General features: G+C 32.1%; 1 protein-coding gene across 2 annotated transcripts in view; it reads right to left on the bottom strand.

Moving 5' to 3' along the window:
* Positions 1-14,758, bottom strand: part of Ncc69 (sodium chloride cotransporter 69) — a 520,228-nt gene that overhangs the window by 9,194 nt on the left and 496,276 nt on the right. The window contains exons 15-18 of one of the 2 annotated variants that reach the window (XM_069823777.1): positions 10,096-10,140; positions 6,017-6,218; positions 3,619-3,728; positions 599-713 (exon numbers count right to left, since the gene is read on the bottom strand). In XM_069823777.1, coding sequence (XP_069679878.1) covers positions 599-713; positions 3,619-3,728; positions 6,017-6,218; positions 10,096-10,140 — 472 coding nt within the window. The remainder of the gene's footprint in view (positions 1-598; positions 714-3,618; positions 3,729-6,016; positions 6,219-10,095; positions 10,141-14,758) is intronic. The other variant, XM_069823780.1, reaches the window with a different exon arrangement.

Below are 14,758 nucleotides of genomic sequence, written 5' to 3'. Positions count from 1 at the left end.
CCGCCTATTTAACATCCTCTTTTTGTAGGACTTGCATACCAATGCATTTAGAGGAGGGGACGATTTGATTTTATGAACCACACACAGTAGACATTGGCACATAATCTATGTGGGCCTCCCCTAACATGGGGTCAGCAGAGCATGCACGACAGAACATTAAAGAAGGACATCCATCTATGTCAGTGGCGGGATTCGAATCCATGAACATTCAGACCACGTTGCCTAGAGGAGTGTGCCTTAGACTGTGTAGCCACCTGGCCCAGTAAAAGCATACAGTATTATAAAGGAGTAAAAATATTTTATATCGAATTCATTTAAGAATTTAAAATAATGCTATAAGGAAATGAAGGAAATATATATAAAGTTCAAGAATTTTACATTTCACTAGTTCAATTAATTCGTAACTTAAGTTATAAAGGACCATTTTGTGGTACCAAAGAGTGTAAATGTAAAATGACTTCATTTCAGACATTTAATTTTTTATCGTGATATTTATAGATCATTTTATACAAATACACTGAAAAGTATTAAATGAGTAAAATATTTGTACTAGCACTGCGTAAGTCAACAAATGAACTTTCTTTTTCCAGATACGTACTTGCGTTGCTCAAATTCTAGTTCATCTTTCTTGTTTGCAAGAGCAAAAACACGCAGCTTGCTGGCTGACCAATTTCTTCGAGTGCTGATAATGTAAGGTAGAAGAAGTGTCAGTCCTGTAACATCACATTTCAGTAGATTTATTTTAATATCACAATTCTGTATGAAGCAGTACCGTAGCATATTTCATAAGCAAGCTTCGCATGTTTGTCACAAGAGCTATATTGGATGGAATAGTTTCTCCTGGTACATTAATGACGTCAGTCAAAGGCACATGCAGGTTACAGCTCATGCATTTTGTCAAGACATTCCCCCACTCTTTCTACAGAGCTGCACACGAGATCGGATGAGTCTACTTACGAATTATAGGGGAATGGATTAGTTTTTGCCTTGAACTCGGTAAACACACGCCCGACCTTACCTTCTACTTTTACCCTCTCCACAGAAACGTTGTTCCCATACTGCACATTGCGAGTGTCTTGACAAACTGGATGAGCTGTACAAGACCTCTATGAGTTCTGACTTGTGTTATATAGGAGTTCACGATGTTACGTATGTTTGTATGTCAATGAGTTCATTGTGATCCCATTCAGTCAGAGAGGAGTGCACTAGAAGACAAATGCCATCACCAATATCTACACTGCAGTTGTTTATTTCGGAATTTGGAAATTATTGTTTTTGTGTAAGGAATGGTAACATACTCTGTATAGAATGCAAAGTGGAACGAAGGTAGAAATTCACTGTGGCAGTAAGAAACATGCGGAACATTTGCAATTGTTTCTTGCTGCAAGAGATGCAGATTCTAATTGTGACTATTCGCAGTTTTTCAGCGATTTGTTCTTAATGATGATAACTGATAATCTGAGAATGTATATTTTTTATCATTTTAATAGTAGTTATTTCAATAAATAGGTGTAAATTACAGTTTGTGTATATATATATATAAAAATTCTGTTGCACATTTATTATAATACTGAAATGCAATTGTAGTTAATGGAGGAGCAAACATATTTGTTCAAAACGTTTCAGTTGTGCAAACCATTAAAATTAAGTTACAGTGTTGTCATGATATGCTCCATTATTTACATTCACTGTAGGCCTACTGTGCTGCCACTTATGCAGTGGGTGCCAGACATTTGAACTCCCTCCATATTCCTCGATAAATTCAGTGTGACAAAAATGCGAAGCCTGTTCATAAGTATACAGAATTAGTCATAAGCATGACATATTTTTAAATAAAATATGTATTGGCATCATAAATTTATGTTCTAAGACACATTAGAATTTACGGATTATTTCTTTTTTCGCATTATAAAAGTTAAAAGTTAAAATTATTGCCATATGATGACATAATTCACAAAGTAATTATACATAACATAGATGCACCCTTGAAGACAAAAGATGTGTATGAATCAGCCACGGGACATAGTTCCTAAGACAAAACCGTGCCTAAAAAAACCTAGAAATATATTCTTTAATAATGAAATTCAAAATTTCAATCAATGAGATATATCCCGAAATTTTACTCTGTTCATTCGGAAAAGACAGTCAACATATGTGTAACTGTTAACACAGGCAGATGTTATTCAGGTATGTACTAGATCGCAGCCTCCAACTGCAAAGCGCCATTACTTTCTGCGTAACACATCCCTGGTGGTCAAACCTTCGGCCTGTCATGTAGGTGGTCCGGGTTCGAGTTCCGGTCAGACCTGGGACTTATGCGGAAAAAAAGTCACACCTGAGTTTTTCTCGGAATTCTCCCGTTTCCCCATATTAGGCATCTACATCATTTCGTCAACATTTTCAATTTCTTCATCAATTCAACAGCATTCCCTGAATGCCAGCAGGAGATGTATGTAGTGGGCTTGCCTAGGAACGAGTGAGGTTGCCTGCTCAAAACCTCAACTGAACCTTAGTGTAGTCAACTGGTGTGGGAATGCACCTAGCTTGAGAGTTAGTGCAATAGATCTTGAAAGGTCGTAGTATCCTCCTACCGAAATTTAATTCAATTAAAAAAATGCTGTGCAACACAGCTAGGAGGCAGGGTTTTGTTGCCTCTCATTGCGACAAAGGCTCAAGACACGTCTTACCAACCATACACGATTTTACATCTTTTATATAGTAGTTTACATTAAAAGAAAACGTTCAAAGCAAATTTGAAGCTCTGCTCGTCTACCTACCTACCTACATATCTTTCTCATTAACTCCCTGATGGAGTTTTAACTGACCTTTCAGCAGAAACATTGTGTAAGTATTTATTTTCTTAACACAAATGTTACCTCTTGAAAGCAAATTTATGAAATTTCCATCCGACAGTACCAACCTTACGGTACCTCAAGGTATAGCAGTTACGCCATAGTGAGTTCATAAAAAATTCGCATGTTTACAAGGTTTCTTTTCATTAGTGTGAATTGAACATTCTTTATGAAAATAACTCAGTGAATGCCTCGCCTGAGAGCATTAAAATTATATAGATCATAATGATCATTCTGATGACTGCTGAAGAGGCAGAATGGTACTTCTCTAATCTAAAATAAGTGAATAATTTCGTGCGAAACACAAAATGAAGGTCGACTTGTGCACCTGCAATATATTTCAATGAAAAGGAGCTCTTGGAATCACCTAATTTCAATGAACTTGTCATACATCACTTCGCAGTGCAAAAGAAGAGAGGGGCTGATTTCCATTTACAAATGAATGAATCAGAGTAAACCAAGTCTCTATTATAATGTTATAAGAATTAACTTTACTTTCATAACTACATACTTACGAAAATAAATAGATGATTAAACAAATAAGAAAATATACAACCCCCAAGGCCCTGACGAAACCACAAGCATCAAATGATCTGAACATTTTTTGTAACATATATTTCTGTAACTTCAATAAAACTTTCTTCTTTGTAAAAAAAAGAATAAATTAATAAATAATAATGCAAGGTAATTTGCAGAGAACATTTTGTAATGTCCATTATGAAAACGATGTTATAGTTAAATACAAGTTTCATATTTGAAATCTCACCTCCATCATCATAGAGCCACCAGACATCTATAGTTCCTTTCTTTTGCTTCTTCTGAAATTGTGTTAGATTGTTGAGTACATCTTTTGGAAGAGTGCTTCCTCCTGGACCCCTGTAGAATTATTTAAAATTGAGTAAATAAACACAGAATAATTTCTACATTTATTCAGACGATATTTACAACCAAGATCTCTTCAAGTAATACAGTACCTCTATCCAGTGCCTTTACTTCAATAAACTCTCATCTTATAAACCTATGGATCAAAATTGGCTCTCTTCTGACAAAGAAAAAATTTTACAGTCCGTACAAAAGAAATTAAATGATCTGGAAATGTATAAAAACTTTCCCAGACCTGTTCAAACATTTTTAACAAGAGCCAGAACAGGTCACATTGTCATACAATGTACCTACACCGATTTCACCTTTATCATATTCCTATTTGTCTGTGGTGAGATCTGGAACATATTCTTCTATACTGTCCAGCCATAAACCACAAAATAAGTAAATTAAAATCAATAATACCAGTTGCAGAAGACACAGCTCTGCAGTATATATATATTGACTATACTCCAACTCTGGCTACTAGCGACAGGCATCTATAATGAACACCGATCAAAATATCCCTAATTTCTCATGAAAAACAAGAACTGAATAGACTACTGTGGACTATAGTGGACCTTACGTTGTCAGCAAACAACTGGATACATTAAGATTGATTGATTGATTTAGGAGATATTATTACATTAGCACTGTTTAACTTAAAAATAGACCCAAGGATCGAGCAAGCTGATCTCAAAGTTGACTTTGGGTTTTGGCCAAAAAAGATTAACAACCCCTACATTAAACGAACAATATTGTAATACTTAACTGTGTTGCAGATGAGAAATAATGAGTTAAACTTTGAAAGCAGACAAGAGAAGACACGATAGACCTAAATGGATTTCTTTTGTAAAAATGCATTCGAATTTTCAAGTAAATATAGTAAATTCACAATATGAAAAATATAAGAAAACAAGATATCAGAAATGGACAAAATAAATGTCAAAAATTATTTTTAACCCTTTCTAGTCAGGGAAGAATGGGGGGAGGGGGGAGAAAGAAATTAAACTACAAATAGGTCAATCAATGATGAGAGATAAGAAGTTTATGGTGTGTTCAGTTTATTTAAAGCAAGTATGTAGGTAGATGCTACCATCTTTATTAAACAGTCGTATTTTTTAAGTAGAGTAGCAAATCACACTAAAGCATTAATGTTTTAACCCAGTCATCTGCAATGGTATATCACAAATCTCAAAGGAAGAGAGTCACATGGGATGCATTTATATTAGTTTGTTATTATATCACTCCGTAACCCATAATACAAGATAATAAAACGTAGAACAATCACATTATTCCGAGAGAGAAAATTGAAATTAAATATTGGGACCCTATTTGAAAATTTAAAGGACATTATTATCTGCAGAATCTAGGAGTAACATAACTAATATTAGGATATATTTTAAGGGAGGGGGGTGATGTGTGAAATTTCTATTTTCTACATTTTTCAAGCTACGTCCTTAATTTTTTGTACACATAATCATGGTATGATAGATAACGATGTGGTGAAGTTTCATTTCTGTGAGTCAATTAGTTTCTGAATTATTAACAAAAATATTTTGAAAATATTTCAAAATGAGATGTGGAACTCAATTTTTCAGTAAAATATTTGTATTTTTTTTTCCCCAAAACCAGTATATTTAGAAAAACATCACGTATTAGTTTTCCTATATCTTTACCACAAAAAGGGGGAAAAATTTTTATAACCACTACATACCTAAAAATATAAATTTTCCATTGCCATTATAAATATTTCATTTTTTATTTCGAAAAGTATTTATTTAATCTTAAAACCCATCTGCTATATTGTTAACCACAGTTTATAAAACATGCAGTAAAAATTTCATGTTCCTAGCATCAAAATTTTACGAGCTTTTACACTTCGAACCTGACGAAATATGCTGAAAAAGAAGTGTGAGAAAATGGTTTGTAAAATTTGCATGGAATTAAAGTTCAAGGGTGCAGCCATTTATATATTGTGTAATGTTTATTATTTCCAGAGCCGGAGAGTGTTTGAAACTTGCTCAATATATAAATAAGAGATTGCCGATTCATTTTTACAAGAAAACGAAAATGCGATTTTCTACTGAAAATGATCAAAATTTCACTCATCATCCCAGTAAGGCTTTTACAGAATAGACGCCACCACTTAAAGTATAGTTTTAGTGCTCGAGTTTGTATAATAAAACAGTCTGCATAGTTGACTCACAGTTCTGTTCCTAAGAGCGATTTCTTATGCCCATCAGCCAGGGTGGGGGGACATGAACAAAGAACATATTTCTTAACTCAGCATGAAATCTTACCGGTAAAGGTCAGCTTTAGATTCTCTTTTTCTCTTTTCCTTTCTGCTGTTTAGAACACTAGTAGCATTATTCTTGTTTTCTTGATGATCAGACTCTGCAATTGTTATTGCTGTTGCATCACCATCCACATTAGGGCTCTCATTAACTCTAGTCTTATTCATGTTTGGTGTTGCAGGAGCTGACAGATCACTAGCGCTACTTGCTGAAAATGTGAATATTCATGTTAACAGCACATACTTGCGACGGTCGATGCAGTAAATATCAGAAGATTAGACAAACAACAGGAAGCATTATTAAGACACACAAACTTCAGCACATAGAATTCTTAGAGCTATAATTTCGTTAGATTAAACAGGTGGACAAAATCGTTCATACTTACAATAACATTGTCAAAAATATCTAGTTCAAAACCGGCATTCAAACAACTCAGGACAATACCTGCTTAAAAGCCATTGCGAAATTAATGCATTTTTTAATATAAGACATATCGTACAAGTTACTAATAATAACTTCACAGATTATAACATAATGCTTGAAATTATGACCATCATTTTCGGCAATCTATACTGTATTTCTGGTAGTAAGGTACTTGATAAAAATATATTTACTAAAATAAATATTCTAAAATGTATATTTTTAATTGTAAACATAAAAATAAAGTGGTACGAAAATACACTGACACGAATGATGAGTTCGTAAGTGCCACTCTCAATTTTTGGAATAAAATCTGAAGAGTATTTGTACTACATTTTTATTTATAAGCAAATCAACAACTTCCAACTTCATAGTACCAGTAGCTTTAATAATTATTGTACTCATCTAATCTTAATACATATAAAATACGGACAATTTCATTACATTTTAGAACAAACTGAATTATATTTTAAATTATTATGTGCTTGAATGAAGTTTCAGAACAATGAAAACTTAAAATTTTTATAATTATAATCGACTTCCATTAACATAAACATGTAATGTAAAATATTATTTTACGAAATCTCATCTTCCAAGATTGAAATTAAGAATTTATTTTTGAAGGGGAAAAAAAAACATTTACAATGTATTGCGGTACTCAAGTGCTAAAGAAAAAAAAATTGCATTTTTCTCATGATAGGGTTTACTTATTTAACGTTTTATATAGAAATACAGAGTATAAAAATGTAAATCTTCAGCTCTCTGTAAGAGTAGATGGATTTCGAACTGGGGGAAGGGAAAATACCATTCAAAATAAGATAAATATGTAAACTGAAAACTTATTAAGAGAAAGAGAGAAACTACTTATTCATTCTCATATGTTCAATTTATTTTAAACTATTTTTAGTCACATTACATTTGTTGCTCTAAGAAATAATTCTGAACATGACCAGTGCAAGCATAACTGTACGTTCAGTTTGTATTACACTAAACTATTTTTAATTTTTAAATTTAATTGGTTATTTAACGACGCTGTATCAACTACTAGGTTATTTAGCGTCGATGAGATTGGTGATAGCGAGATGATATTTGGCGAGATGAGGCCGAGGATTCGCCATAGATTACCTTGCATTCACATTACGGTTGGGGAAAACCTCGGAAAAAACCCAACCAGGTAATCAGCCCAAGCGGGGATCGAACCCGCGCCCGAACGCAACTTCAGACCGGCAGGCAAGTGCCTTAACCGACTGAGCCACACCGGTGGCTCTAAACTATTTTACAACCTCAATAAAAAATTCTTGATACTCATTGTTAAAATTTTGTAATCCAGTTACATTAGAAAGAACGCTCTTGTCAGATTGTGAACAGAAAACATTGTAAGGAAAGACAAATCGAGATGTATCTTACACTGACCCAAAAGAAAAACTTTATGAACTTATGTACTTCGAAAGCATTGAAGTCAGTGAAGGAAATTGAAGATTCTGATTAACGTAATAACTATAATTATTTTGGAATTATTTAAATCTTTTCTTACAATTCTGCTAGTCTCATGACTATAGTAACTGTCAGACATTAGATTATACATTTATTGTAATGAATATAATGTAGAGATGCAATAATAATCAACATAGTTGTGACTGAAAGGAACGAGGGGAAAGCTGTGAATACTAGTCTCGTAGTGTCGCCCATCTGTGTGCTGTGACTACGTCTACTGCACAAAAGCCACAGGCTACTACTTTCACAGTAAGTTTTGGTTCTTGCTTGGACCACACACGACTCCAAAATAAACATGCATATACGTGAGGAGGTTCTGTGATTATGACTAATCAGCATATCGTACATCCTCTTCAATGAATCTAGTACTTATCTAGAAACTTCAGAGAAACATATTTTCAATACATAACTTATTCGTGTATTTTTACGTAATTTTTATACACAATTAAAGGAACCCAACAAGCCTGCAAGCTAAGCATTATGTAGGTGTATAAGACGGATCTTTATTGTGAATAATTAGTATATTGTACGTCCTCTCTATAGAAATATACTTAGTAGATGTGTGTATTTTAATGTAATTTCTTCCAGATCATTAGATGGAAGGAGAGAAGAAATGATCAAGGAGATACTCACATACTCTGCATCTGCCATATAACCATAATGAGCTTGAATTAATCTGTACTTTCTAAACATTTAATTAATGCGGGACAACATTATTAATATAGAAACTTTTTTAAATAAAATATAGACCATACAAGATTTCTTGAAGAAAATTCAATATGCAAGATTAGTTGTGATATGTTAAAGATGTAAAAGGGAATTTCGTAGAATATACCCAAATTCCACAATATCAGGTACTGGTTTCCGGCACTAAGGTCGTGTCACATTTGAGAGGTAGTTGCAATTATTCTAAACACTTCGTACTGTTGTTATAATTATGATCATGGAATTTTAATCTCCATTTACCAAGACATTAAAAATTATAATAAAAGAAACAAGTTAGAGATTGGCATCAAGGGATGATATTTCTTGTAATATAAAATTTTGTTTAAAGTTATAATTAAAAGGAATTATATTTATATGTGGCTATGTTTTATTTTTGGAACAGTCACTGTAACATAGGTTTAAATAATTTGATTATTATTATTGTTGCTTCAGTAACTGTCACAGTTTTATGGAACGAAGTAGGTCTATTGATGACAATTGAAGCTCCCCTGGTTACCTTTAAATTATACATTCGTTATTTTTATGAAATACTAAAATAATTAAATAATTTAAAATAAATTCGATGTAACACATTTTATATTTTCCAATCTTCATCTATTTTAGTCTTGTGACCATTTACACTTTCCATGTAGACAAGATTCTAGCGTCAGTTAATTCAGGTTCAGAAGATTTTATGATTGGTTGATTGCAATTTCGATCAAGTTCTCTTGGAAAGCAGGCATTAAAATAAAACAGTCGTACATTCAGATTAAATTAAAAGCAAATAAATTTAAAATTAAAATATAACAAATAAATCATTGGTATCAGTTTAAAAGATTATTTTCTCAATACAGCAAAATAAAGTTTCCAGGTCATGTTGAAACAAATACGGCATAAATTCAAGTGGCATGACCAGTATGCGAATACAACAAAGGTATCATAATTCGACAAAAACTATCAGGATTATAGAATTCATAAAAACTATAATCGATGCAAATTACATAAATATATTATTACATAAGCAAATTACGTAAGAAAAGCAAACACATTCTGCTCAATAACGCAACTACATAAATATAATGGAGCAAACATTCTCTCAGCACTTTACTTATTCCAACAGCAGACATAATCACAATTCTGCTAAGGAAATGCGTGGTCCAAACACTACCAAAGTGATTAGTTATTTCAATAATGCAGTGCATTAAAGCTTTCAACATAGCTATTGCAAAATATCTTTCAGTACGTATTAACAAATTATGGTATTTTAGAACATATATATATTTCTATAGGCAAAATTCACTGGTGCCATTTACACTGCCTCCCTTAATACCACCAAAAACCATTCTCAACAAAGCGTGCTATAAGACTCAAATCCCATGTGGCTGCCTCTGTGTTAGACAATAATACAAACAGGCTAAAATTAATATTCCAAAACCAATCTGAACAACTTGCACTTTGAAACTTACCCCTAGTCATTTGTCGGATTCCTACACTGAGATATTTGTACAGTTCTGCATATGTTTGAAGGAAAGATAAAACAAAAAAATATAAATCAGAATATCTTATTAATAACTCTACCCATGAGAGAATTAAAATTATATTTGTAAATTGCATTTGTACAATAAATACTCAGGTGCCCAAAAAAATGTGAATATAAACACAAATCGAATTTGAAATTCGAGCATCTTGTTACAGTAGACAAGCTTCACATGATTATATACATTTTTCTCTCATTGATCTAACTAAATAATCATGAACTTAAATTTAAATAAATTAGGTACATACAATTTATATCATTTATATCTTCTTCAGTATTTGAAGGTAGATCTAAGTACTCGGGACTTACAATTAACTCAAATACAGACATTTATTCATCCTAATACCTTTACGCTCACTTTTTCCTGAAATATTATGCATTATGTTTATATATTATATTTAATTCCAGTACTCAACGAGAAATATATTAAATGTATTACATTAAATTTACTTTACCCTGCTCTGCTGAACCTGATCTTAATGTGCCACTTCATATAGTAATAGCCGTAACTTACAATTAGTTTAAGTTAAAAATACGGAAAAGTACAATATGATAATTAAAATCTAACCTTTTAAGATTTTGTATAGTATATTAAAATATGGTGGTGTCCGTGATTGTGTGTGTATGTTTATGCGCACGTACTGGAACAAATTTAATTTTCAGTTATTTCGGTAAATGACTCAACACTATAGGTCTTCATGTATTCCATCCACTACCTTTATATTTGTAACCAAATATATTTTTGTTACCAGTACAAAAAATCAAAATGGTGGGTTCAGTAGATGAACTTTGTACAGTATCGTTTATAAAGTGGATTAAAAGAACCTCTTCTAGAAGTTTGGGTGTTCATATAACTTATAATTTCATTTACAACTTTAAACATTTATACATTATCGTACCCAAAACAATTATTCGCATAATTATGCAAGTACACTGCAAAAAAGCCTCATGAATGTGGTAGCATATTTTTTATATAGGTATATTATTTGCATATAATCATAGTAAAATCCGTTTTAAAAAAACCAAATATAAATAAATACAAATTTACCTTTAAAAATACATTGATTTGTATAAATAACATGTCATTGAAATGGAGTTTATAAATATATATTTAGATATCTTCAGTATAAAAGAAGTATAGCCTAAAAAAAAAAGGAGGGGGAAGAAGAAGAAGAAAAAATTACAAAGCTCACAGAAGTGAGCTATGTCTACTGAAAAATCTTATCAAGAAAGATTCACCTCACTTTGACGGAATTTATATGAAACAGAATAATTAAGATTGCAAATATGTTATAGTTTATTAAAATTACAGACCCAATTGGAAACATACTGTGGGGATGGAGAACTATAATTTAAAAATAGTTTGCACTGTACGTAGTAATATATATCGCAAAATGAGCAAGAAGTTTACAATGACTAGTGAGAAACTAGAGTGAGATCTTCAGGCCACAGTCTATGGTATGAAAGTGAAGGATGATGGTGACAGTGGTGGTGATTTTTTATACCTGCTGATGTCTGAAAGCACATGACAGCAAGTATCATAAATAGGTCTAATATAATACAATGGTAAGCTTGAAAGTATAAAGTTTATTATCTTTTCATAAACAATTGTTTCATTTATGTCTTACCACGATGATTGAGACAATCCAGTACATGAATTACAATTTAATATAAAAGAAGAAAGAGAGAAATAAAGAATTTTAAAACATAAAATTAGGCTAATATTAATCAAATTTTATATATGTAGGACTAATTTTTACACTTAGTAATAAATATTGCGTAATATTATTCTATAATATACTGTGGCACATTAACATAAGGGTAACTGTAAGAAATCACACCTGCTTTTGACCAACGAAGTAATGGTATTTCTTTACCGAAAGCATTCCATCTTTAATAAAACTTTATAAATAAAAACCACAAATGCATGCAATGGATCTATTCTATATTAATATGAGCATTCTATGATAATGAAGTATTAAAAAAATAACCTACTCTCTAATTGAATCATTTATTTTAGAAATGGCACAAGTCACATTTTTGTGGAAACTGATGTTTTGTTAAAAATATACTCTATTAAGTTTAAAAAGGGTACATTCCTAACTCGACTCCATTTGTTGCTATGGAGGTCAGATGAATGCGTTTATTTGAGAAAGGGCACAAAACCTAGATATGTGCCCTTTCTTCATTAAAATGACTGTAGTCAACATTCGCGCAAAAAAGTTCTCAAATATGTAAGTGAACATGCAAAGTCTTTCTATGACACTATTGTAAATTGGCCAACTACAACACACTAATGCAGAGTAAAGTTTTTCATATCAAAAGTGAAAATAAGAGGCATATTTCCATGTTTATCACTACTGATTCGTAAAATTTCTACTTTTTGAACTCTCATTGCTCCTGTATTTAGTTTAGAAATGACACATGCCCAAGATAAAAACAATCCATAGAAACCACCCTTTTCATTTAAAAAATCTAAAACTCGTATGTAAAGTGTATTTTAGTATCTTTCCCAAGACGAAATACACACAATTGAAAATATAATTTAAATAGTTTTTTTGTGTCACCTGTAAAATTGGAAAAATGTGACTTGCCCTTTCTAAAATGTACAATTCAATTACACCAGGGGTTGCAAACCTGATCTTAAGATACGATGTAAGGAGTGTCTTCAGTCTGACAATACAGTACAGTATTATCAATTTATTTACTTTCTGCTGTAGGTTCAATGAAATTAAAGACAAAAAATGTTGCACTACATTAGTGCAGTGGTTCCCAAAGCGGGGGCAGGGGCTAAGAGGGGTCGCGAGATAATTTATACAAAAACAAAAAAAGGCCTTATTAACATACATTTATTTTGTATTTAGAAACATAAACAACATTGAACATTAAAATAAAAAATGTTTTCAGTAGTTATAAAGTAAAAAATAATGTTATGAATGTGCCTGTTTTCCAAAAAGTAGCATCTCAAATCTGGACTCTGCATTCAATCACACACAATGATATAATTTTCAAGCTCAATGAGATTTCTCGGCTTTTTTTTTTTACGACAATCATATAATTTTCAAGTTCAACGAGATTTCTCGCTTCTTTTTTTTTTTACGATAAATATAGACGAGAAAAAAATTTAAGAACTTCTTTTGTTAGCTCGAGATATTGTTTTAATACAAGACTGGCTCTGGAAAAAAAAAAAAAAATCAACATTCCATCAGTAGGTACATATTTCAATGAATTTTTTTCCCTTATATATATATATATATATATATATATATATATATATATATATATATATATTACATTTCAGTCAGTTGAATGCAACTGTCGAAAAACGAATTCAGTATTCATCTGTGATTGTTGCAATTGTTTTGAGTTTCTTCCGAAAACTACTAAAAAGAACTGTTTGAAAATCGCACTTTGCGTTGTATCCACTGGTTTTTAGTAAAATTATAGGTTGTTTGCAATTTTACAGGAATTTGTATTTTTCGAATAGGGTCAAGAACCGGTACGGTAATGGGGGAGGGATAGCAAACAAAAGTTTTGGCCAAATATGGGTCACACCTTCTGAAAGTTTGGGCACCATTGCATTAGTGGATTACTGGCATTAAATATAATAGAATACAATGAATATCTGCCCGGTTTTTAGTATGACTTATTATTGTATTTACAAAAAAATAGTGTACCTACATATAATAGTTAACTTAACATAAGTGGTGGTAGTGATGATGATGATGATGATGATGAAGATGAAGAATAGAAGAAGAAGAAGAAGAAGAAGAAGAAGAAGAAGAAGAAGAAATAAATACCGGTAACCCTTATTTGCGAAATAAGATCTGAAACAAATAACAGTGAAACCTGTGTTTAACGGAACCTGCATTCAGCGGAAACCTGTCCTTAATGTACTAAATTCGTGGTACCATGATTATACATTATAAATTAATGTTAATGGACCTGTATTAAGTGGAACCTGTCTAATGCGGAAACGGAAACACATTCTGAATGTATATTACGGAAATTGAAAAAAATTTAAAAATTAATAATCATTTTGTAGTTTCCTGAAATGTTTCATAAGTTGTATTTCAGCACTGAAAATACATACTGCAGTGAAGTTAAAAATGTAACGGTATCCGGAAAAGAATAATCTGCAGAAGATGACCTTCAAAAGTGAATGACCATTTCTTTTTCACAATCCTTTACAAACCTGTTGTGATTGGAAATGCCACTAGGCCACGGTGTTTCAAAAACATTAACATAAGCAATCTTCCAGTGATTCGGAAGTTCAACAGAAAAGCATGGATGACTACTGCAATTATGAAAGAATCGTTGCAGGAATTGAACGAAAAATGAAGCAGCAGAATAGGCATATTCTTTTGTTCATGGACAATGCAACATGTCACCCCCATTTGGAGCTGTCAAACATAAAACTTGTTGGTTCCCACTGAACATGACAAGTGTGACACAATTCATGAATGCTTACTTAACGGTATCCGGAAGTGAATGACCGTGCCACTTGCACAGCCCTTTGCAAACCCTTACGTATGAATGCATACCTACCTGTGCACAGAGAGTTGTTAAAACTTTAAATTTCCTCAAACCTA

The sequence above is a fragment of the Periplaneta americana genome, chromosome 4 (genome assembly GCF_040183065.1).
Source record: "Periplaneta americana isolate PAMFEO1 chromosome 4, P.americana_PAMFEO1_priV1, whole genome shotgun sequence".
NCBI classification, from domain to species: Eukaryota; Metazoa; Arthropoda; class Insecta; order Blattodea; family Blattidae; genus Periplaneta; species Periplaneta americana.
Note: the sequence above shows the minus strand (reverse complement) of the source record. Positions and strands in the feature narration are given on the sequence as shown.